We start from the raw sequence: 25175 nt of genomic DNA on the forward strand, positions 1-25175 counted from the left end.
TTTTTTGCTTCTGTGCTTCTCCTTTCAAGCTGGTGGTGTGGCACTAAAAAAAACTATCTGATCTAAAGTAGTATAAATTGTCCTATTTTGCAACAGTGCGCAATTAAGTGAGTCATTATTTTACGACACTGAATGTGCAGAAATTCGTTATCGCTGGCATTATGGTCGTTTGGCGATCAGGAGGGCATATAAAATAAAAATGGCCTTAGAGATGGAAACTTTCTGCTCTTACTGGAGCACTGCCAGCACAATAATGATTACAATTGGCGTCAACATCACTTTAAGCTTGACACAACAATGCTTTCGACATGTCTGATATCCAAGAGTCCTGCATTTTGTTTACCCGTTGATGGTCTGCATGTTTTTATGGAGCGTGTGTTTTGATATAATATTTTTGAAAAAAAGAAAAAAGAAAAAGAAGAAGAAGCAATTTCAAATGTGCAATAATTGTAAACTTTTTAGACATACAACATTAAACTATTTGGAGAAAAAAATGGGAGTTAGGAGTTAAACGGGTTAATTAGGTATAGAAGCATTTTGGGGGAGGTAACAAAAAATTAAAAAACAAAACAAAAACAACAAAAAGTAAATAAATGAATAGCAGGGTTGCCCCTTAAAGACCTCCCGTGTCTTTAATCCTTCTATCAAATCAGAAACTGTCAGAAACTGTGTGTGACATCTCCCAGACTAAAACTATTTTTCGTCTGTGCGCTCAAACGACTTTGCACTGTTCAGACGAGCAGTTTATTGAGCCTATGGCACACTGGCCAGGGGACAAGAATGTACTGTGCGCCGATTGGCTCAGACACCTCGAATGATCTGCTCAGAGTTTGTACAGAAGGAGTGCGTGGATGAAATGGTGTGCGTATAGGGAAGGCAGAGGATGGGTTTTTGGGGATGATTGTTATATAAAAAGGACTTGAGCTCACTGAATCGATCTTTTAACGTGCCCGAAACCCGGGGAGGCTGGTTTAAAATCTGGATGCTGTGAGTAAATATCATCTTCATGTTTTGGCGTGCACAGCCAGCCGCCCGTTATCTGCCGCTATTATTTAATTATTTAATTAACGCTTTTTTCCATGGCGCTACAGTCATTTCTGTGTCTAGATTTTACACATTAACGTTGACTAGTTATTTTTTAACCTGTGCATTCACGTATAAAACGCACTTGTGTCCTCAATATTGTTCAATTTCCTGTTTTTAAGTGAAAATGTGCGTCTAACAGTTAGATCGGCGTTTAATGCCGATAAAGACGAATGACGCAAAGTCAGTGGGTGAAAACCGACCTGCTTCAACTGTAGCTCCAATAGATGGTATTCGGATTTCATCATGAATTATTAGTTAGTGATGTTGCACTCCTCTTTGTTTTTCTGTGCCACAGTCAACTTATTAAACTAAAGAAAGCAACAGTATACCAGTAACATCCACCCTATGAGTTTTCCTCCCTGAATCCGCCCTTTTTTCATCCAGGTGTGAAACTTTGCGGCTGACTGACCCTCTAGAGTTCAGGTGAATTTAGACCAGAGACAGCGGTGAGGATGGGACGTGGAGGCCAGCAGACGGGGCCAGGAGAGCCTGCCAGCGGGAAAGCTAAAGGTGTTTACACCTGGGAGGAGGTGCAAAGCCACTGCAGCAGGAATGATCAATGGCTGGTCATCGATCGAAAGGTTTACAACATCACTCAGTGGGCCAAAAGGCATCCAGGAGGGTTTCGAGTCATCGGCCACTATGCTGGAGAGGATGCCACGGTACGTTTTCATTATACAGACCTGTGCTTTTTTTCATGTGATTTTATTTTGAAAGACATCAAATGACAAAGTAGGTTTCTCTTCGTTCATTTCACGAAACATTACCTGATACTCCCCGTGACCCAGACATGGAGGAACATTTGAAAGAGGATAAATGGATATACGAATGGTTGACACTTCAACTGTCACTTTTCAGGGGGGAAAAATCCAGAAGTCCAGATTTTTGAAGTTTAAAAAGCAGTTTCATCCTTTTTGCCAAACTCTGCTCCTAGTATGTCTGTGAAGGTTCTCAGTCATCCAGGTCATCGTAGTCAAAGGAGCTTGGAAAGAAAAGCGTCTGGACTTCTTTAAGTTGCTTGAAGACGTTTCACCTCTCATCCGAGAAGCTTCTTCGGGGGGGGGGGGGGGGGGGGGGGGGGTCCTTTTGTCCCTCTGTGGGGGGTTACTCCCACTAGGTTTATATCTGGGACTCTCCACCATTTGACCTTAGAACTGAAGAAACTTCTCGGATGAGAGGTGAAACGTCTTCAAGCAACTTAAAGAAGTCCAGACGCTTTTCTTTCCAAGCTCCTTTGACTTCTCTGCTCCTAATACTTCTTGATCTCTCAGTTCCTCAAAGCAACCTTCTACCGTTAAGCCGGATAAAGCAGTTCATGATTTTTTTTCTGTGGCAGCTCCAAAACACTGAAAGAGACATTCTACTGACATTTTTCAAGAAAACTCTTCAGAGCTGTAGTTTATTTAGTTATTTGTTTTATCAATTATTTATTTATTTTACTCTATTCTGACTTGACTTTTCTAGTATCTCAAATTGACAGCAATTAATGAAATAATAAATAAATAGATTTTATTGCAACATTGGAAGGGTAAAGAGTATCTTAATAGTATTTTATTTTAGAGATAAAAACTCAGTGGTTTCTCATTTCTTACAAAACATAGTGTCTGTGCTAGTCCCCTGGCACTCCTCGCATATTGATAAGTTCCTTGCAATTGTGACAGAAAGGGCTTTCACACACGCCCTAAATAACTGTTCAAGAACAAAAATATTAGAAACTCCAAAATACTGACACAAGTACAGAACTGATGCAGAAGCTTGTTTTCCATTTTATTCTGGTCAATATTCATTTTTTGTCTCATTGTGTGAGGGTGGCCCCCATATTTGAAACCCCTCAACTATGACTGTACACAGCTTTGCTATACAGCAATGAATTGCTGTTTCAGTTTTCAGTTTTCAGTTTTATTTGTCATATGCAAGTTAGCACAGGGTCAACATTGCAATGAAATGTGTTTGACGAGCAGCAGTCACTCAGCAGCAGGTACAGTAGAAGAAAATATAATAAAAAATAATAATTAAAAAAATAGAAAAATAGTAAAGAGCAAAATATTAGAGAGACGTGGTAAAAGAGAAAAGATGACTAAATATATATGAATCTATAAATATAAATATATGTACACTATTGATTAAATAAGAAAATCTTGAAAAGAAATATGACGGGAGGGCAGATGGGATATTGCACAGGAATGAGCAGCAGAAAATTACAGTATTGCACTTTTTTAAATATAAATATCAATAACAATAAAGTGGAGTGACCAGTGCAGATTAAACAGAGTTGTGAAGCTGCAGGGTAGCTTCTGAGTGCGTCCTGTGGAGTGTGTGTGTGTGTTTAAGTGTTGTGGTTGAGGTGTCGTATGGCTTGGTGGTAAAAACTGTTTTTAAGTCTTGTAGTCCGAGCAGACAGGCTCCTGTAACGTCTGCCAGATGGTAACACTGCTGCTTTAATGCTGTGGCATTACTATGAACAATTAAATCATGTGAGAATTTATCTTTAAACAGGTTTTTTTAGGATCTGAAAACTTTTTTGTTTTTGATTAAATTTCTTTCTTTCTTTTTTTCTTTTTCTTTTTGCTTGTTTCTTTGTTTTTTAGGAAGCATTCACTGCTTTCCATCCTGATCTTAAGTTTGCGCAAAAGTTTCTGAAGCCACTGCTGATCGGAGAGTTAGCGGAAACAGAGCCAAGCCAGGACCGGGACAAAAATGTGAGCCTTTAATTAAAGTCCCTTATTTTTTTATTGATAACATGTGAGTGATGTTGTGAAATAAATGTAAGTTAAAAAATTAGCAGATCTGTTTTGTTAATTATGAAGTGCTGAGTGTTGGGAGCATCTGAGATTCTAGATGGTCAGGTTTTGTTACCTTGAACAAACAAACACTTTTACAAATGTGATATCAGTGCATCACCTTTTCAGCTTTTTAGAATGGTTTGTTTCTTCTTCTCTGCACCCAGGCAGCCCTCGTGCAGGATTTTGAAACTCTACGAGATCAGGTGGAGAAAAAGGGTCTGTTTCGAGCTCGGCCTTTGTTTTTCTTCCTCCACCTCAGTCACATCATTCTGCTAGAAGCCCTTCCATGGCTCATTGTTTCAATGTGGGGGACGGGCTGGATCCTGACCTTACTTTGCTCAGTTTTGCTGGCAACTGCTCAGGTAATTGAGACATGAACTTTTCAGACAAACTTTAAATGGGTCCTAGTATGCATTTCTGCAAGTAACACAGACAGGGACTAAACAACAGGGAAACACATGCAGGATAAACTAAAACTCAGGAAATTGAATATGAACTATAACTTTCATCTTGGCAAAAGATAGTTTGCAAAAAACAAAAAACACCTAAAGACAAAAGCATAAAGAAACCCACCAGGAAATGAATGCTATGTACAAAACTCAAAAGATTAAAAACACCAAAAATACAAGAATTTAAAAACAAAAGGAATAATCCAAAACTTCAGTGTCCATGACACAGTGTATCCCCACCTGACACAAACTCAGCTGACCCAAATGGGTGATGGAAGTCTCCAGGGATGAAAAACAAAAAGCAACAACACAAGGGCTCGGGGCTAGTAGAACAGGGTAGCTGTTCATTTGGCTGAAACAGAGGGGCAGCATGGCCGAGGCTCAGATCTGTGGGATGGCATGGACCAACAGAGAAAATGAAGCAATTCAGGGCCCCAGCAGAGGGATGAACACAGAGTTGTTCAGGGGGTGGGCACGGAGGCCTGTGACAGAGACTGGACCATTCCTGAGGCATGGCAGGAGGTAAAGGGACATCTCTGGTGGCTTGGCTCGTAACTGGCAGAGGACTGGATTCCTCAGGTGGCCAAGATCGGCTGAATCCACCAGGGGCCAGAGGTGAAGGGTCAACGGACAGTTTGGACTCTACGTCCTGTGGCTCAGGCAGCTCAAGGTCCTCTAGATAAGGACACTTAGGTGGCTTCTGGAGCTGCACTGTGGGGCAAAGCTTGGGTTTCAGACCCTCTAAGCACTCAGTTTCGATTCCTGCTCTTGTCTTTTTACGAGTCCAGTGATGGAACGTAGTCCTAAATTGACCACCTGCAGCACAGGCTCTGGCTGTATGTGGCCAGTATAACAGCTGTTCCTTCTTCTCTAGTCACAGGCTGGATGGCTGCAGCATGACTTTGGTCACCTGTCGGTCTTCAAAAAGTCCACCTGGAATCACCTGGTCCACAAGTTTGTCATTGGTCATTTAAAGGTAACCTCTCTCAGTTATATTCTTTTCATATAAATCAAACACAGGTATTAAAAGATCGATTTTCTCAGGGAGCTTCGGCCAACTGGTGGAATCACAGACATTTCCAGCATCACGCTAAACCCAACATCTTCACCAAGGACCCCGATATCAACATGCTGAATGTCTTTGTGCTTGGCCAGACTCAACCTGTGGAGGCAAGCGGGACTAAACGAATATTTTTGATTTCTTCAAACATTCATACGGTCCAATTTCTTAACACCCCCTCTTTACCTCTGTGTTGCAGTACGGGATAAAGAAGATCAAAAACATGCCCTACAATCACCAACACCAGTACTTCTTTCTCTGTATGTTTTGTCTGAGAAGAATAAAAACTATAATTTCACAATGTTGCAATTTTAAAGTAAATCTTTTTGTATTTTTCTTTCAGTGGGACCACCGCTGCTCATTCCAGTTTATTTCTACATGCAGATAATGAAGACCATGATATCCCGGCGTGACTGGGTGGTAAGCTGTCAGGCTACAGATGGTTTAGTTTTGTTTTAATTAAATATTTAAGGATAAGGGCTAAAGAAAAACATTAAAGTAAAAACAGAATAAGTTTAAAATAAGAATATGGTGAATTAAGATTATTTTTAAGCAGAAATTATCAGGATAAAATGAACTTTTTTGTCTTGTGAAGGATCTGGCGTGGTCCTTGTCGTACTACTTTCGATTCTTCTCCTGTTACATCCCGCTGTATGGCGTGTTTGGCTCATTGGCACTCATGTTTTTTGTCAGGTAAATATTTATAAAACAAGTCAACCAAATTTTTTTAATGCTCTTCCTAATACTACTGATATGTAAATAATTAACTCATGATTTGTTACCAATTAACAGACTGACTCAAACTGTAACACAGACTGTGGTACTCTTTAGCATCATGTTATAGCATCTTTTCAATCAAAAGTATTATATTGTTTTTAATGTTACAGGTTTTTGGAGAGTCACTGGTTTGTGTGGGTGACTCAGATGAATCACATACCGATGGACATCGATCATGAAAAGCACAGGGACTGGCTGACCATGCAGGTACTTGTACTACTTTTACCAGCAGGCACTGCTGACATTTGATGACTAAAACCATTCCCTTTATTATGTTTTTATTAACTCCTTCGTGGCCTTTTGACAGTTACAATCCACCTGTAATATTGAGCAGTCCTTCTTCAACGACTGGTTCAGTGGACACCTCAACTTTCAAATCGAGCACCAGTAAGTGAAATGAGTGCAGCAAATGCAGACAAATGTATGTTCAGCATGCTCACACTGCTGAGAGTTCAAAGTCGATTACTGATATTAAATAAGAAACAGTTGTTCTACAGATACAATACTGTTCAAATGTCTTGAGATAATTTATCAGAATTTCAGGAACAGGACTACACCTCATACACTCCCCTTCTCTGTCTATATATGACCCGCCTGCACGACAAGCTGTTTGTTCTCAGTTTTTTGCCTCACACTGCCTCCCTTTTCCAATTTATTCGCCTCTCATTCGTACACGGGGGTTTGTCTGGTCTGGGAGTGGCTGCCACTCCCCTCTGAGTCCTCCCAAAAACCGCACCCTCCATTCATGCGTGCACCATCTGTTGTTACCGTCTAGAAATGGAGTTGAACCTAAATGATAATGTGGTCGCAGCTAGTGAATTTCCCTCCAATGAGCCAGACTTCCCTGTAATTTTTAAAAAGGTTCTTGAGCAATAGTTCTCCTTTGTCCCTGATCATTTTCAAAAGAATATTTTATTGTTTATAAAGCCACTTAACTGTTAACGGTGTTGGGTTTGTTAGTGAAAAGTGAATCATCAGAAAAAGCAACTCATTACGTTACTCCATAACATGACCTTTATATTTTGCTTAAAAGGAGCCAGACTTTATTGCAACTTTTTACAGCGGTCTTCAGCAACAGTTTCTTAAGGTTTTCGGGTTTTTTATTCAATATCAGTTGACTATTCTCAGAGGAACGTTTCTTTGTTTGTTAAACTACTTAATACTGACCTATGAATAATTCGAGCATTAAAAAAAGGAACTCAAGTGTCTATGTATAACAAACAACTTAGCAAACAACTATTGTGACATTGTATCTTTAAGCACTTTGTTACCGGTAGTGGATGGGTGGCTGTCGAGACTTCATTTTTAAGCAAGCATGGGGAAAAAAAGGCTGAGGTAATAACACAAGAGCTGTACTGAAAATCAGTGACAACAGGTCTTACTGAGTGATCAACAAAATTCTCATCAATATGACAAGTGACGATCGAAGAAGGAGAGAGGCACAACAGCGAGTGTCTACATCCAAACATGGTGGAGGCTCTGTCATGTTTTGGGGCTGCATTTCAGCCAGTGTTGAAGTTGACGGAATTATGAACACAGAAAAGAACAGTCAGATTTTGATTCACCACATCACACGTTTTCCACGAAAAACATCTAATTGACCATTGCATTTATAATGATGATCACACACAGTCCCAGTGCAGTGAAACACAGAACAACAACACAACTGGACTCCCCAGAGCCCAGACCTCAGCATTGTTGAAGCAGTGAAGCAGCACCCAAAAATAAGCTTCGAATGTCTTTCTAGAAGTCTGGATAACTATTCCCGAAAACTACTTATTTATGCATCTTTTAATAAATTATTGACCTATTATTCATTTTCCCAGCAAAACGTAAAGAAATGAGGAGTAGCTCAGGACATTTGCACAAAACTGTACAAGCATTAAAGATCCACGAAACTCTCTCTTTGCCTACATCAAAGTGAATCATGGCGTCATATCTGAGGGAAAATTCCTCTTTCTTTTCTCTCTCAAGCTTGTTCCCTACCATGCCGCGCCACAACTACCACCTGGTTGCCCAACAGGTCCGCGCACTCTGTGAGAAACATGGGATTCCTTACCGGGTGAAAACGTTGTGGCGAGGCTTTGCTGATATTGTCACGTAAGTGCAGACTGTTAGAAAGATTGTAAATACAGTGCATGGCTCAGTCTTCTTTTATGGAAAGATTGACTTTTCTTTTGGACTTTTACAGGTCACTGAAAAGCTCGGGGGATCTGTGGCTCGATGCATATCTCCATAAATAACAGACGGCATTTCCTTGACTGATGTAGAGGAAGCGTTTTTCTCTTTTTCATCAGAAAGCGATTGTATCCATTTCAAGTTTAAAATTCAGTCGAAATTGTGGGAAGGATCTTTCTCATTATTGGTGTTATTGTTAAGTCTTACTTTGGTTTTCAGATTTGCTGATTTTTATAGATCACAGGGTTTTCCTAAGTTGCCTTAAGAATATCTTGATCAGCAGCGGTGTGATGTTATAAACACAGTTGTGAAACTTGCCCCTGTGACTCATTTAAAATGAGTTTTCATTTTTCTATCTTGTGATAATATTTGAATGATTAAACAGGATAATTTGTTTTCACTCAAACAACAAACTATATATTAAAATGTTTATTATCTCCTGTCTAACGTGCAACTTTGTGTAACTTTAAATACAGCTCTTCTGTTCTGCTCTTTCAGTATACAATAAAGAAACCGTGTTGAAAGAAACCGTCACCAAATCTATTTTAGAAAACACATTCCAACAAAAAGCTCAATGTAAATGACACTGTACGGCAGCAACATATATGCTGCATATAACCTCACTTTTAATGACAAAAACAACAATATGCAGAAGCATTTCTTGCTAAGTGATGCTGAAACGCTGCAAAATCGTGATAATTTTACGTTACTTTTAAGTTGCTTACCAAGACCATATGGTGGACACGTTTTTATCTGATTCTCTCCACATCTCTGAGAGGTTATGTCGCTAATTAATCTTACCGGTTGTGAGTTGTTCAAACAGGCGTTTCAAAACCAATCATGGTTATTAACAGCAGAGCTACACAATGAGGTTTTAGGGCTATTTTTTCATGAAAGAAAGAAATAAAAACAAAAATAATCATTTGAGATCAATAAAACAAAATGAAACCTATTTGGACTCAAAATTAAAGTTTGACTTTGTTTCTGATATAGGGTATGTTATAACTAGAGAATAAACAGTAAAATATTCAGAAACGTATCACACTGGATTACTGATCTTTGCCTCAAAGATGTAATGTGTGCTCAGTGATGATCTATAATCACTAAGACTCTGACACCTGACACCTGTTTTTTTATGTACCTGTGTATATCTACTTGTCCTAACGTGCTCAGATAATTGTTGAAAGTCTGAATGTGGGTCTTATTCACACAGTATCTACAGTATCCAAAGGCTCTGAGCTTTTCAACAAACAAGCACGTCTATGAATTAAACAGCTGTGTAAGCAGTTTGACAGATGTTTGTGACTGACCTGTGTTCTTTCTGCACAGTGACCTATGAGTAGACACGACAGCCTTCATCTCCAAACACAGCCTCCACTTCTTCTTTGTTCAGGGACAACAGGGTTCGTGGCTCCAGTCGGGACCTCCAAACAGTCAACAGTCCTGCAGAAAATACAGTCAGGCCAATCATTTGCAGTCTATCACAAATTAAACTGTAGTTTCCTAAATGCACGATCACTTCTGACAGAAAGTGTATGCTATAGATGCAAAGTTTTTAGGATACAGTGACAGGTAATGGCAAGAAAAGATGCCATCAATAACATTATTAACAGCTGGATTTCTTTAAGTGGTAATTTGTGCTAGCATAGGCAGATTTTTATGGCAGTGTACCATACCAATGGACATTGCTTTTCCTTGTGCCACGCTGTATGCATCTGTCACGGAAATAAAGATTTTAATCACTCCTTTCTGACATTTCAGTCAGAACTTAAAAAGGCGCAGACTGATTAGCGGATTGCTTTATTGCAGCAGTAGCAGTACTATTACAGGGTATCAGAGTACATCTGCACACTGATACCCTGCAGAAAGATAGCAAGTTAAGCCACTGGAGGTCAGCATAGACATCAAATTCAGGGAATGATACTGAAATTGCTTTCTCTGAAAGACAATGAGCAAATGATAGTCATGCAAAGTGAGTGCACATTATAAGACCAGGGACCCCTCTTCCTTCCTTCCCAATGACTTATTTTCAAACCCACTGACTCATCGACCATTAACTTGGACAAGGAGTAACATCAGGCATCACTAAGAGGCTTCACTTATTGTATTTGCAAATTCGTTGGTTGCACTGTATTTTTTTAAAAAGAAGAAGAAGAAGAAGAAGGGAGAAACAAATGGCTTATACCACATCAAACAAAGTTAGAGCCATTAAACCGGTTGCCCTTTCTGAATTAGAAAATGTGCAGGGAGCTTATTGAGGCCACCCTGGCCAGCGAGGGGGGGGGGGGGGGGGATATACTGAGCGCCGATTGGCCCAGACACCCTCGAATGATCTGCTTGGAGTTTGTACTTGATGATCGCTACATAAAGCGGAACTGAACCTTTTTAACCGCTCTATTGTGACTGAAACCCGAGGAGAGTAGTTGAAAGCCGGATGCTGTAAGTTAACATTCATCCTCTTCGTGTTATTGCCTGCACGGACACCCACCCTTGTTGTTTAATTGTTCAGTTGTGGGACGATTAATCCGTTTTGGTGGCGCTTTAGTCACTTTTGTGTTGGGTTTTTACACGTTAACCTCGACTGGACTTTTTCCAGCCTGTGCATTCACGTATAAAACAAACTTATGTGCTGAGTATCGATGCATCTGGCGGCTAGGTTGATGTTTAATGTCGACACAAAATCTTGGAGCTTTTGCTTCACCAGCAGCTTCAGTTGGAGGCTGTGGGATCTCATGAATTATTAATGAGGATGTTGCACTCTTCTTTGTTTTCCTTGCGCTACATTCGGTGTATTAAACTCAAGAAAACACTAGCATCAAACTACATCTTCCCTACGTGTGCTGCTCCTTGCGTAAACGGTTAAAAGGGCCCCTTTTTTACACCCAGGTCGGACTGGCACTTTAGAGCTCAGGTGCATTCAGACCAGAGGCAGCGGTGAGGATGGGACGTGGAAGCCAGCAGACGGTGCCGGGAGAGCCGGACAGTGGGAAAGCTAAAGGCGTTTACACCTGGGAGGAAGTGCAGAGCCACAACAGCAGGAATGATCAATGGCTGGTCATCGATCGAAAGGTTTACAACATCACTCAGTGGGCCAAAAGGCATCCAGGAGGGTTTCGCGTCATCGGCCACTATGCTGGAGAGGATGCCACGGTATATTACGTTTATATGTTTTATGTACTTTCCTTGAAAATAAATTCAGAATGCACGGGCTTGTGCATTTATGTTTGCTTGTTTTTATTTTATTTTTAATAATATGAAAGTTGTGGTGTTTATGAATACCACCTAAATATTGTGATTAACTACAATTCTGGGAGTGAGAACGTGTTGGAGGTGGACCACGGTTTTTTTGTTTTGTTTTTTTAACTGTTAAACGGTTAAAAAAATTCCGGTACTTACACGACTGTAAATGACTTGTTGGCCTATGATCGATTCATTTTGAGCCAGAAACAAACATTGCTGTCAGGTACAAAGAAACTTTTTTGGGAATTTTATATATCCTTTATTTATCAAGGTAAAAAGTGGCACTGACATTAAAAATGTCTAAAAGATACTTTCAAAAGAGGTCATTGCTTTTCATATTATATAACCCTTTCATAAATCCTGTTTACCGATATAAGCAAATATATTAAACATAAAAAACACATGCTGTACAAACACTGGAATTGGATCCATGGATGGCTCCACAGAGCAGATGGCACTGGACACTATTTAAACTCTTTAAGTCTACTTTTTACTCTGCTTAATCGTACTGGCAAGTATAGTTACTAATATACTTGAAATGGACACATTCCTGGGTATTAAATAGTCATTCCAACATTTCTGTCAGAGCTTTCATTCATGTAATAATCTCTTAGATCCTCAGAAAAAACACTTTTAACTGTTCTGGGGTGAGTAAGGGAGATCATGCATCTCCACACCTCTGGAGGAGACCTCCTATCAGAGATCAACTCTGTGTTAACAGTTTTATCTTAATCTTAAGACACACATTTTCTCTATCTTTCGGTTGTTCTTAGTGGTCTTACTGTTTTGTTAATTGGCATTTAATTTTATCAATTGATCTTTTTCTATCTACTACCTACTAATTAATTTTTTATGGATACTGATCATGGCTGTAAGAATATTTAGACCTTCTACAACACAAAGCCAGCAAGTCTTTCTCCCACTGTGTCTCTTTCTTTCTGCATATATTTGTGAATGCTGTTGTTAAGAAAAACATGCTTGGAATTAATTTGATTCACTTGATATTTACTTTAAATATGTCCTGCATGAAAAGTAGTTTACACACCAGTCTACAGTCTACACCTGGACCTTTTGCCACTCCTTACATGTCTATTCATTCTTTGGAGCTCTAACAGAACGAGAGTTCCCCTTTGAGGTTTTATGAATAATGATTCATGAAAAATAAAAATAATACCGGTGGTAGTAAACTTGTTTTTACGCAACATGGTTGCAAATACATAAGTATGTTTACCAGAGGTTTCTTTTTGATTTTGTGACCCCTCAGAAGGATCAAAACTATTTTCAACCACTAAATAATTTCTACTAGCTTACATTTCCAATTTTCTCTCTTTCAGGAGGCATTCACTGCTTTTCATCCTGATTCCAAGTTCGTGCAAAAGTTTCTGAAGCCGCTGCTGCTTGGAGAGTTGGCAGCAACAGAGCCAAGTCAGGACCAAGACAAAAATGTGAGCCTTTGATTCCCTGAATAAAGGACCTTGTTTAGATGCGGAACAGAAGTAGGCCAGCCTTTTCACAGATCTGAATTCCTATTCATGCATTTTACAGTGCTGGGAACAGCTGAGATTCCTGATGCTCAGGTTTCATTGCCGGGTTTAATGCCTCGTTTCTCTGAATCAAAACCTAAAACGGCTAAAATGCAAACATTTTTCTTGATTTCACAAGTGTCACATTAGTACATAACATCCTCTCAGCTTTACAGAACTGTTTGTTTCTTCTTCTCTGAACCCAGGCAGCCATCGTGCAGGATTTCAAAACCTTGCGAGCTCAGGTAGAGAAGCAGGGTCTGCTTCAAGGTCAGCCTTTGTTTTTCTTCCTCCACCTCGGTCACATCGTGCTGCTAGAAGCCCTCGGATGGATGCTTGTTTCAATGTGTGGGACGGGCTGGATACCCACCTTACTGTGCTCGGTGATTTTAGCAACCGCTCAGGTAATTCAGACATAAACTTTAAATGGATCCTAATATGTATTTCCTTATTTTCTGACATATACACTTTTACAAAGGTGGATGCTTACATTAAACACAAAGTTTGAGATAATGAGATAACTAATCCTCAACCTTCGTCAGTAAGAGGATTAGTTCTATTGTAGTAGAATCTCAGAATAAACCAGCCAAAAACATCACATAATGCTTGCTACTTCTTTAGGCGCAGGCTGGATGGCTGCAGCATGACTTTGGTCACCTGTCGGTCTTCAAAAAGTCCACCTGGAACCACGCTGTCCACAAGTTTGTCATTGGTCATTTAAAGGTAACCTCTCTCAGTTATATTCTTTTCATATAAATTAAACACAGGTATTAAAAGATCGATTTTCTCAGGGAGCTTCGGCCAACTGGTGGAATCACAGACATTTCCAGCATCACGCTAAACCCAACATCTTCACCAAGGACCCCGATATCAACACGCTGGACACCTTTGTACTTGGACAGACTATACCAGTGGAGGCAAGTAGCACAGCACTAATGTTTCTAATTTCTTCAGTCATATGATCCAACTTCTCATCACCCTCTGTTTACCTCTGTGTTACAGTACGGGATAAAGAAGATCAAGCACATGCCCTACAATCACCAACACCAGTACTTCTTTCTCTGTATGTTTCTTCAGAGTCATTTAACAAGAATAAAAAACTATGACAGCTTTGTTTTAAAAAGCCTTGTCTTTTTTTTTCTCTTTCAGTGGGACCTCCGCTGCTCATTCCAGTTTTCTACAACTTTAATATAATGCACACCATGATAACCCGGCGATACTGGCTGGTAAGCTCTCAGCCTCTGAGTGGTGTAGTGCAGTTTGTATAATTATTTTCCATTTGATGTATCAGGCTGTATTTAGCCTAGCAAAGGAAACGTGAGCTTAGAGTGCTAAAGAAAAACATTACAGTAAAATCAGAATAGCACAGGTGGTAGCAAACACACAGTTTCTCCTCATTTTCAGAGGCTTAAACTACCATCTGATTATTCTGTGACAAATTAACCAGATAAAAGAACGAAAAGCAAAGTTCATTTCAAATATTGAACTAGCATTTAGTAGCTTTTCATTGTTTTTTAAATATTAAGCCCAAACTGATGTCACTGCAAGGGAAGGAGGCCGGCCATCATTTACACCTATCAGAGAGACAGCAAAAACTTTAGGAGTGCCCAAATCAATGATTTGAGACATATTCTTAGAAAGAATGAGTGGACAGCCGGCTCAGTAACACCAAAAGACCTGAAAGATCACAGAAGACAACTGAAGTGCACGATGGCAGAACTATTTCCATGGTTACGAAAAACAGCCGTAAAACATCTAACCAAGTCAAGAACACGCTCGAGGAAGTTAAAGTATCATTGTCAAGGTCTGTGATCGAGACACACCTTTGTGAATGAAAATACAGAGGGTTTAAAACAAGATACATACAGCAGATTATGCTTAAGAACTGGAAGACCAGACTATGCCAGAAATTATGTGAAAAAACCTGCAAAGGTCTGTAAAAATCTTTGGACAGATGAAAACAAGAAGAACTTGTACCAGAATAATGTGAAGAGAAAAGTATGGAGAAGGAGAGAAACCCAATTGTCTGTCAAATATGGTGAAGGCAGTGTTATGCATGAACCTGTATGTCTGCCAGTATCCCCACTGGTGCTTAGTGAAACAGGAGTTTCTCAAGGCAAAGAATGTGAAATTCCTCAAGTCAGTCACCTGATCTCAGGCCAACAGAGCAGCTTTTCATTTACTGAAGACAAAAGTGGAGGCAGAAAGTGATGCAGACAGCAGCTGAAGGTGTCTACAGTAAAGGGATAGCAGAGCATCTATGCTAATCTTCCAATTGTCATTGGCTGCACAGGATTTTCATACACGTACTAAAAATATTGCTTATATTAAATAAAATTGAAGTAGTTTGTTAGTTTAATTTTGAGCCTCTGAAAATAAAGGACTGCGTATGAAATGGCTGTAATTCCCAAACAGTCAATGCAACATTTTTGTTAAACCTCTTATGACAGATGAAGGGCTGCACTGTGTTCTGATCAGAGGCAAAACTACAAAAAATGTCCAATAAATTATGGACCCAATTGTACAAATACGATAGTGATGAATTATGACTCTTGTTAAGTAAGACATTATATAAATCATATGAATGTTCTTGTCTTGTGAAGGATTTGGCTTGGGCCATGACATACTACCTCCGCTACTTCTACTATTATGCACCTCTATACGGCGTGTTTGGCTCAGTGGCGCTCTTTTTTTTTGTCAGGTAAATATTTAGAAAGAGAATTAACCAAAGCATTATGTGATTGCTCTTCCTAATAAGGCATACTTTAGTTGTTACACTGTCTTAGATTAGATTCTGGGTGAAAGAGTCACCTGGTCCTATCAGTTGTAGTATACCTTATTAGGAAGATTTTTTTCTATTCTTTCCGTTATCCCTTCTACAATGAAAGTTATCATGTTGTTATTCATTTTGCAGGTTTTTGGAGAGTCACTGGTTTGTGTGGGTGACTCAGATGAATCACATACCGATGGACATTGATCATGAAAAGCACAAGGACTGGCTGACTATTCAGGTACCTGTACCTATTTTACCAGCAAGGTTGTGCAAAGGTTTTGGACACTTTGATTCTTCCATCGCCCAATCCTCATAAATGTCCCTGTATCACAAATATTGATCTTATTTAGGCTTTTTTCTCGTCTTCAGTTACAATCCACCTGTAATATTGAGCAGTCCTTCTTCAACGACTGGTTCAGTGGGCACCTCAACTTTCAAATCGAGCACCAGTAAGTGAAATGAGTGCAGCAAATGCAGACAAATGTATGTTCAGTGTGCTTTCACAAAGTCGAGTACTAGGATTAAAATAGAAACAACCATTTTGCAGACACAAGCAGCAAATGTCCATAAAACCTCTCTGAATCAGGAACTAGAATCAAGCATCACGCTTGTTGTAAATATAGAAAAAAATGGTGAAAGAGTGGTGTCATCACATGCTAAAGTCAGGCCTCCCCATTTAACCACTTGTGAAACTGCCTCTAATGGCAGCTCTGTGGGGGGGAGCACACACACACAGACATGGAGTCACATTCTGTAAACACAGTTTTTCTGACAGAACTTTTTGTAGGAGCCCAGTCTGCATGCATCGTTCCAGTGCCTTCATAATTTAACAGCTGTCATTAATATGAAATTGTTTGGCAACATAGAGAGACTTTAAAACACAAATTCTCAGACGCTATCATATCTGACAGAAGCTTCCTGTTTCTTTTCTCTCTCAAGCTTGTTCCCTACCATGCCGCGCCACAACTACCACCTGGTGGCGCCACAGGTCCGCGCACTCTGTGAGAAACATGGGATTCCTTACCAGGAGAAAACTTTGTGGCGAGGCCTTGCTGATATTGTCACGTAAGTATTATCATAATGGAGCATTGACGAGGTTGAAAACACACACAGACACTTACTTGTTTTTCCTATTTTTTTTCTTTTCATCAGGTCACTGAAAACCTCAGGAGACCTCTGGCTCGACGCTTACCTCCATAAATAACAGACTGCATTTCCTTCACTGATGTAAAAGGAGTGTTTTTCATTTTTGCATCAAAAAAACCCAACTAATTGTATCTGTCTGATTATTAAAATCAAGCCACTAGTGGGGGAATGACCTTTCTTATTAATGCTATTGTTAAGTCTGGGGTTCTCGTAAGTTGCCTTTGAGTGTCTTGATCAACAGTAGCCATTCTTTGTCAGTTTAGTCAATTTGGCAGATAAAACATGATCATTTTATTGCTCAAAGGTGTGGTGAGGTAAAGCCATCTGTTGGCCATCCGTCCATTCAAAATTGAGAAGAATTGCATCTCCTCCTACAGTTTCATTCAGAATATAATCAATGATGTCCTAATTGGTCATTACACACACGGTGCTCTGGGGCCAAAGTCACATTTTTCATGTGAGCCAGATGAGCTACTATGTCACTGATGTTCTGGTTTCTCACAAACCACTATTTGTACAATATTAATTTCATTATTTTCTGTCAAAATTAAAATTGTAACCACTTTAAAATGCAGCTCTTGTTATTCTGTTTCAGTTTACAATAAATAAACTGTGCTGACTGTTTCTGGTCCTCTGGTAAAATTGATCCAATGACAAACACAAGAACCATACTGACAAAAGACATACAATTAAGACCGAGTTTATTTATTCATTTTTGAATCATTGTCTTTTTAAAAACTATATACACCCGCTTGAACGTTTCTCTAAATCTCCACTTATTCATTACCAGGATTTACATATCTACTGCACATACTGCTTGTTATTCTGGTGCTTGTGCAGCTTACACTGCAAAACGCCTTGCTGCTAAGAACACGTTAATGGCAGCGTCTCACTTTTACAGACAAAATCTTCATGCAGAATTGTTGCTTGCTAAGTTTGCCAGAATGTCTGAAACCTGATTAGCAAGAATATTTGTTTTAATACTTAGTGTTGATGAGCATTAACCAACCAGGCTGAGAAAATGATACCTGCTAGAAGTAACACAGAGCATGTCTATCTTTTTTTTTCTTTTTTAACTCCTGTAAACAGTTACATGAAAACAGTTGGCCATATATCAGAAAGCATGTCAAGCATTCTGGCACAGATTTTAAAACACAATCGCTAAAATCTACTTTTTTAAAGGTATTTTAGTAAACAGCCTCATTGTTGATGGTGAGCATGAACATTAACTGCACTGCTCATACAAATATGTACATTACATGCAAGTCATGCATACACGTGCTCACACGCACACCGAAGTGTACGTAAATTCATAAGCTCCTTTTTTCTTTTGTTTAGCAGAAATCTTTGTTGAGAAAATTTAAGGAGACAAAGAGAAAAAATGCAACACAATTAAGAAAAAAACGCTTCAAAACATACACATTGGATGATACAAAATAAATATACAATTAAAGACATACACAATATTTCAGTATTTGCCAAGGCAGATCAGAATTAACTGTAGATTGATTGAAGAAGCTGGTGCACTTAGAAAGCTGTGAAGGAGCTAGATGACTAGATGAATTGTTTAGGTCAACAGGCTCAGTCTTTGCTGCCGGAGTCGATCCTCTCCTGCCGCCGTGTCAAGATCTCCTGCAGCTCTGAGGTTCCACCGCTCTGCTGTAAAGGAAGCATTGGTGTCTCTTTAAATATCGTTTGATGCTGAAGATGTCAGATATACAGACTTGCATATATTTACAAAGCAGTAGCTTTAGGATTTGTTTTCTTCTAAATACAGTTCCAAAGTTCCTGTGTCCATTTTAAATGAGGCACCTGCACAGACACCATGCTAACGCTAAGCTAGCCAAGAACCCAGGGTGACATTACCTGAGTGAATGCCAACCCCAGCCCAGCAGCTAGATGCTGAACTTCAACAATAAACAAGCAGATGATCAGTCAATCTGCAGCTTCAGTTTCTACCTGCTCATGTTTCTAAAGTAGAATCACTGAGGTGTTTGCTTTGAAGTCTTTTTGTGCTCGTTTTCATCTTTGCTTTTTGCTGTCGACTGTGTTCATTTCAATGCAGCGCTGTCTGAGGTTCAATTCTTCATTCTCCTACAGAGAGTCCTCAAATTTTCCTATTGTTTAAATTACAATATTTTCAGCAAACGATAAAACCTACAAATTTCAAATTATTCAGACTAAACAGTTTAAAATAGGCTTTAACTTATTTGTAAAACACCGCGTTCCATTTTTAATTTACATTTTTCTGCAGCATCTCATTGCTGTGAATAAACTCAGTGAAAGATCCAGTTGGTGGTTCAGGAATATACCACACTGCATTGCAATATATATTTACATTCGTAATTTGAGGTTATTAATCTACTTTGTCATTTTTTGTAACTTTTTTGATTACACTTTTGTGTAGCTGTGATTATGAAGAACATGTTAAACTGACAAATTCTTTCTACTTAGTACGGTCTCCATCTCAGTGAGTACATCCACTTTTTATGGCTGTATGTACATTAAGTATAGAGCGTGAATCACTATGAATCTGAAAGCTGACAACAGATTTTACATGCATCTACTTGACTTAACAATCTTGGAAAATTACTGAAAGTTAAAAAGTGGGCATTTTTCATACAGCATCTAAAGGCTGTCAGATGTTCAGCAATGAAAGCACATCTATCAAATGAAACAGCTGTGTAAGCAGTGTGCTGCTGAGGGGACTGACCTCTAGCTGTTCTTTCTGCACGGTGACCAGTGAGAAGACGCGACTGCCTTCATCTCCACAAACAGCCTTCAGTTCTTCTTTGTTCAGGGAAAACAGCTGAGCCCCAGTCAGGATCCCCAGACAGTCAACAGTTCTGCAGAAAACAGTCACACAAAAGACAGTATTTACTAAAACAACATTGCTTCCAAAAGAGAGCACACTGCTAAAGGACCATTTAAAAAAATGTATCCCATTATAACAAAGCATGACAGGAAAAGATACGTATCATCAATAATATTATTCACATTGTCATTTCCTGCACCTGGGTCACGTGACAGGCTCACTGAGACATGTTGCTATACTTAGACACAGCTTAGCTTTGTGCTAAATGCTAACTAGCCACATATGCCAAGGTGGTAACGCTTATATGGTTACAGAGTAACAAGGCAAACAGACACAGCCACCCCACTCTGCATCTGTTCATAAAATAAAGAAAACCTTTAATCACTCCTTTCTGGCATCTCTGTCTGAACTTAAATAGATCGCTTTTTTGCACCAGACTACACCTCCAGGCTAACACCTTTTAAGCCACTAGAGGTCAGTAAAGACATGAAATTCAGCAAGTGATACTCAAGTTGCTGTCTAGGACCTAATATTTATCAAATATAAGAAATACACATTAAAAAGACAATAAATCCTCTTTCTTTCAAATTATTTCTTTTCAAACCAACTGACTTATTTACTGTTTACTTGGAACAAGGATGCACAGAGCGAGATGATGCAAATTCTTTGCAAAAAAGGCTCATACTGCACCAAACATCTACTTAGCGAATTAGAAAATTTGTTATGCACCCTATGTGGAGTTTAACAAATGATTTGGCCCACAAGCCGTGAGTTGTTTATCCCTGCTTTTAAGGCGTAGGGAGGTATTTTGATTTGGTGGATTAGTGAGAGTTGTGGGTAACTTACGATTTTGAGAAGCCTTTTGAATTGAGCCATGCAGTCACTTGCTCTGGCTTTGAGCTAGATTTGAGCAGGACTTGAGCGCTGGCTGACGGTCGTTCCACGTGCAACTTCCTTGGGGGCTGCTTGTTATTGATTTTAGTCAGCAGCTCCTCTATCACTGCAGCATGGAAATATGATGGAGACAAAAGTCAGAGCAAGAACAGCTACCTCTTAAAAAAACAACAAACAGGGGGAAAAAAACATAACTGGAATTTCTGATTACTTTTTAACCCTTACTTTCACTCTTGGGTCTTTCCTTCTTGAAGCTATTTCCAGGGCTTCGAGACCCAGGGGAGGACGGGCTGTAACCTTGCTGCACACACAGAAACACAAACACAGGTCATGAGAAAGCAATCAAAGCCAGCATTATTCCAAAAAACTGGTTTGTCTTTTATCTCATTCTGCTTGACTAATTCTTGCCAAGTAGCCAAAAGCAAAGTACGTGTGGGAGGTTCTCACACATAGACAAGTGTTTGCTGGAGGGCATTTCTTTAAGCAAGCAGCAGGTACCTATAAGAATGCAGCGTAAACTTTTCTTATTTACGAGACCACTTTATTACAGCTCTATCATGAAATGATAACTTGACTTTAATCCCGGAAGTATCCTGTGAAAGAAAATCATATCCAGCTAGTGATAAAGAAACCTTGACCTTTCTCATAAGCTTATAGGGATAATTAGTTATTGTCGTCCTGGAATCCATCACAACACCTTTTAGACAATACATCTGGGCTTTTTCAGAGGTGGGAAGTAACAAAGTACAAATACTTACAACTTTTTATTTTTATTCTTTAAATGTTTTTTTACACAAATATCTTTAGTTTCTACTCCTTGGAAAAATTCCTTAGAATTTTGGTTCAGATGTATCATCTATGGCATTTATACTGGGAGTTTACAGGGAGTGCAGAATTATTAGGCAAGTTGTATTTTTGAGGAATAATTTTATTATTGAACAACAACCATGTTCTCAATGAACCCAAAAAACTCATTAATATCAAAGCTGAATGTTTTTGGAAGTAGTTTTTAGTTTGTTTTTAGTTTTAGCTATTTTAGGGGGATATCTGTGTGTGCAGGTGACTATTACTGTGCATAATTATTAGGCAACTTAACAAAAAACAAATATATACCCATTTCAATTATTTATTTTTACCAGTGAAACCAATAGAACATCTCCACATTCACAAATATACATTTCTGACATTCAAAAACAAAACAAAAACAAATCAGTGACCAATATAGCCACCTTTCTTTGCAAGGACACTCAAAAGCCTGCCATCCATGGATTCTGTCAGTGTTTTGATCTGTTCACCATCAACATTGCGTGCAGCAGCAACCACAGCCTCCCAGACACTGTTCAGAGAGGTGTACTGTTTTCCCTCCTTGTAAATCTCACATTTGATGATGGACCACAGGTTCTCAATGGGGTTCAGATCAGGTGAACAAGGAGGCCATGTCATTAGTTTTTCTTCTTTTATACCCTTTCTTGCCAGCCACGCTGTGGAGTACTTGGACGCGTGTGATGGAGCATTGTCCTGCATGAAAATCATGTTTTTCTTGAAGGATGCAGACTTCTTCCTGTACCACTGCTTGAAGAAGGTGTCTTCCAGAAACTGGCAGTAGGACTGGGAGTTGAGCCTGACTCCATCCTCAACCCGAAAAGGCCCCACAAGCTCATCTTTGATGATACCAGCCCAAACCAGTACTCCACCTCCACCTTGCTGGCGTCTGAGTCGGACTGGAGCTCTCTGCCCTTTACCAATCCAGCCACGGGCCCATCCATCTGGCCCATCAAGACTCACTCTCATTTCATCAGTCCATAAAATCTTAGAAAAACCAGTCTTGAGATATTTCTTGGCCCAGTCTTGACGTTTCAGCTTGTGTGTCTTGTTCAGTGGTGGTCGTCTTTCAGCCTTTCTTACCTTGGCCATGTCTCTGAGTATTGCACACATTGTGCTTTTGGGCACTCCAGTGATGTTGCAGCTCTGAAATATGGCCAAACTGGTGGCAAGTGGCATCTTGGCAGCTGCACGCTTGACTTTTCTCAGTTCATGGGCAGTTATTTTGCGCCTTGGTTTTTCCACACGCTTCTTGCGACCCTGTTGACTATTTTGAATGAAACGCTTGATTGTTCGATGATCACGCTTCAGAAGCTTTGCAATTTTGAGACTGCTGCATCCCTCTGCAAGATATCTCACTATTTTTTACTTTTCTGAGCCTGTCAAGTCCTTCTTTTGACCCATTTTGCCAAAGGAAAGGACATTGCCTAATAATTATCCACACCTGATATAGGGTGTTGATGTCATTAGACCACACCCCTTCTCATTACAGAGATGCACATCACCTAATATGCTTAATTGGTAGTAGGCTTTCGAGCCTATACAGCTTGGAGTAAGACAACATGCATGAAGATGATGATGTGGACAAAATACTCATTTGCCTAATAATTCTGCACTCCCTGTAAAGTGGGCTGGAGTGAGTGTAGGTGTTGTGGCCTTGGTACTTCAGCATCATGCTAGCTACAGAATAGCAGTGAGCATAAAGAAAGTAATGTTTTTTTTTAATGGTAGGCAATTTCAAATTCAGTGTTTCTATCAGCTCAACAAACATCAGCAAACACACAAACTGTTTGTGTGCAGTTTGTCGCACAGTGCGTTGCTAGCTAAATGTCCAGATGCTGTACTTCACAGGGAGAGAAAAGAGGGCAAGATAAGTTCATTCAGAGATGGAGAAAGATGTAAGAAAGCCAGGAGAGGAGAGGAAGAAGAAGGAAGAAAAACTTTGCATGAAAATACTCTGTAGTTTTTAAATGGGATAAAGAGGTTACTTTACAGTACTGTGGGGAATTTATAGTAAAGCACTGCGCTGGGCTGGTGCACAGTGGCTGTGGTGCTTATGGTCAGTTACAGCTTACATGAAGTAGACTAATTTCCATTTAAGATGATGATGTTTAGATTAATTAGCTGAATTCCAACTTTATACCAACTATATGCTGTCTAGTATAAAGAAACAGTATAATGTTAGTGTCGCAGATGGACATCACCCACCATAACTTGCGAAATTCAGTTGTGTAAATGCACAAAGAGCAGCACGTCAGCTGATCACAGCCCATAAACTAAGAAAATATACTGACGCTCACATTAATTATTATGATTTGTGATTCTTTCCCCACTCTGAGCCACTACAGAGATCTTAGAGTAATCTATCTATCTATCTATCTATCTATCTATCTATCTGTTAGGGGTGCAACGATACTCGTATCGATATTGAACCGTTCGATACAGTGCTTTCGGTTTGGTACGCATATGTATCGAACAATACAAAATTTTTAATTTATTTGATCAACTTTCCTTCTGACGATGCTGTCTGTGTTGAGCGCTCAGTGGATCTGCGCTCGACAGTGCAGCCTAGGCGGAGTAGTCGAATGCAGATTAACTGAGCACAGGGCAAGCTAGCGAGACAGAAGTTAAGCTCTCCTTGCAACATGGCAAATTGAAACCCCCCCCCCCCCCCCCCCCCCCCATTCAGATCTGGCGTTTGGAATTATTTTGGTTTTCATGTGACGTATGACCCTGAAGGTAAGCGCGTCATGGACTAAAGTAAAACAGTATGTTGGATGTGCCAGGCAATGCTCAATTACATGGGTGGGAACTAGTGTGTTAGCGCAGTTAGCTCGTTAATGTGTTAACGGAGATTTGCCCTGTTGTGGCGTTAACGTCATTTCAACGAGATTAACGCTGACTGCACTAGTGGGAACACAACGAATATGACTGCACGTTTACACTGACATCATCCTAGTGCAAAGACAAGTGGAAGCAGACAAAAACAACAAGCATGCATGCTACAAACTTTACCCGAGTCATTTAGACAGCCGTTAGCACATGATTCTCCTTATGGGGACCTGATATGTTTAATATTGTGGCGAGCTCAGACAAGGTGGAGACGGAGGTGTCGTTTGGTCTTGCTTCCCGTGAGCTAGCCAGGGAGCACAGCCGTTTATTGACATCTGCAGAAGAACACTGCCGCTAGCTAACTGCTCAGCGCGGCAACCGCACAGCAGCAACAACAACAACACACAGGGCGCCCTCTGACCCCGGAAGGACACACCGTCGCAGCGAGAGGGCGTCACCCGTCACTATGGCAACATAAACAAAACATAACTGTACAAACAGAACCCCGAACAGCCCTGACCCGCTACATAGCCCCCACCTAAGGGGTCAGTCGTCCCCGACGACCCCATTACCCCACACAAAGTCCTGCAAATGTCCAGGTGCCTTCTTTTGGCTCACCGGCCGGTCACGACCGGCGGGGGAAAAGTCACTCGGGTCAGAACATGGGGTGCCACCATCATCCCACTTCTGACACCAATGTGGCGAGCTCAGACAATGAGGAGACAGAGGTGTCGTTTGGTCTTGCTTCCCGTGAGCTAGCCAGGGAGCACAGCCGTTTATTGACATCTGCAGAAGAA

General features: G+C 40.0%; 3 protein-coding genes across 6 annotated transcripts in view; 2 read left to right on the plus strand and 1 right to left on the minus strand.

Annotated features, from left to right (window-relative positions):
• The first annotated feature begins 803 nt into the window (after positions 1–803).
• LOC113026693 (acyl-CoA Delta-4 desaturase-like) lies at positions 804–8861 on the plus strand. Its single transcript, XM_026175751.2, has 13 exons — positions 804–987; positions 1471–1748; positions 3675–3785; positions 4034–4231; positions 5193–5294; positions 5363–5488; positions 5578–5638; positions 5722–5798; positions 5974–6071; positions 6266–6362; positions 6463–6542; positions 8130–8255; positions 8347–8861. Exons 2-13 carry the CDS (start codon positions 1539–1541, stop codon positions 8396–8398), a joined length of 1338 nt encoding a protein of 445 aa, XP_026031536.2. The 5' UTR covers positions 804–987; positions 1471–1538; the 3' UTR covers positions 8399–8861.
• A 1774-nt stretch (positions 8862–10635) lies between these two features.
• On the plus strand, positions 10636–17639 carry LOC113026694 (acyl-CoA Delta-4 desaturase-like). Its single transcript, XM_026175752.2, has 13 exons — positions 10636–10772; positions 11220–11483; positions 12908–13018; positions 13303–13500; positions 13718–13819; positions 13888–14013; positions 14099–14159; positions 14246–14322; positions 15700–15797; positions 16011–16107; positions 16239–16318; positions 16809–16934; positions 17022–17639. Exons 2-13 carry the CDS (start codon positions 11274–11276, stop codon positions 17071–17073), a joined length of 1338 nt encoding a protein of 445 aa, XP_026031537.2. The 5' UTR covers positions 10636–10772; positions 11220–11273; the 3' UTR covers positions 17074–17639.
• Positions 17640–17699: 60 nt separating this feature from the next.
• Positions 17700–25175, minus strand: part of eps8l2 (EPS8 signaling adaptor L2) — a 29036-nt gene continuing 21560 nt past the window's right edge. For 3 of the 4 annotated variants that reach the window (XM_026175745.2, XM_080303912.1, XM_026175744.2), the window contains 4 exons: positions 20950–21025; positions 20677–20830; positions 19729–19861; positions 17700–18674 (listed from right to left, as the gene is read on the minus strand). In XM_026175745.2, the coding sequence (XP_026031530.2) occupies positions 18597–18674; positions 19729–19861; positions 20677–20830; positions 20950–21025 (441 nt within the window). In that variant the 3' untranslated portion in view covers positions 17700–18596. The remainder of the gene's footprint in view (positions 18675–19728; positions 19862–20676; positions 20831–20949; positions 21026–25175) is intronic. The other variant, XM_080303911.1, reaches the window with a different exon arrangement.

This window comes from Astatotilapia calliptera, chromosome 7 (assembly GCF_964374335.1).
Source record: "Astatotilapia calliptera chromosome 7, fAstCal68.1, whole genome shotgun sequence".
Classification (NCBI taxonomy): domain Eukaryota; kingdom Metazoa; phylum Chordata; class Actinopteri; order Cichliformes; family Cichlidae; genus Astatotilapia; species Astatotilapia calliptera.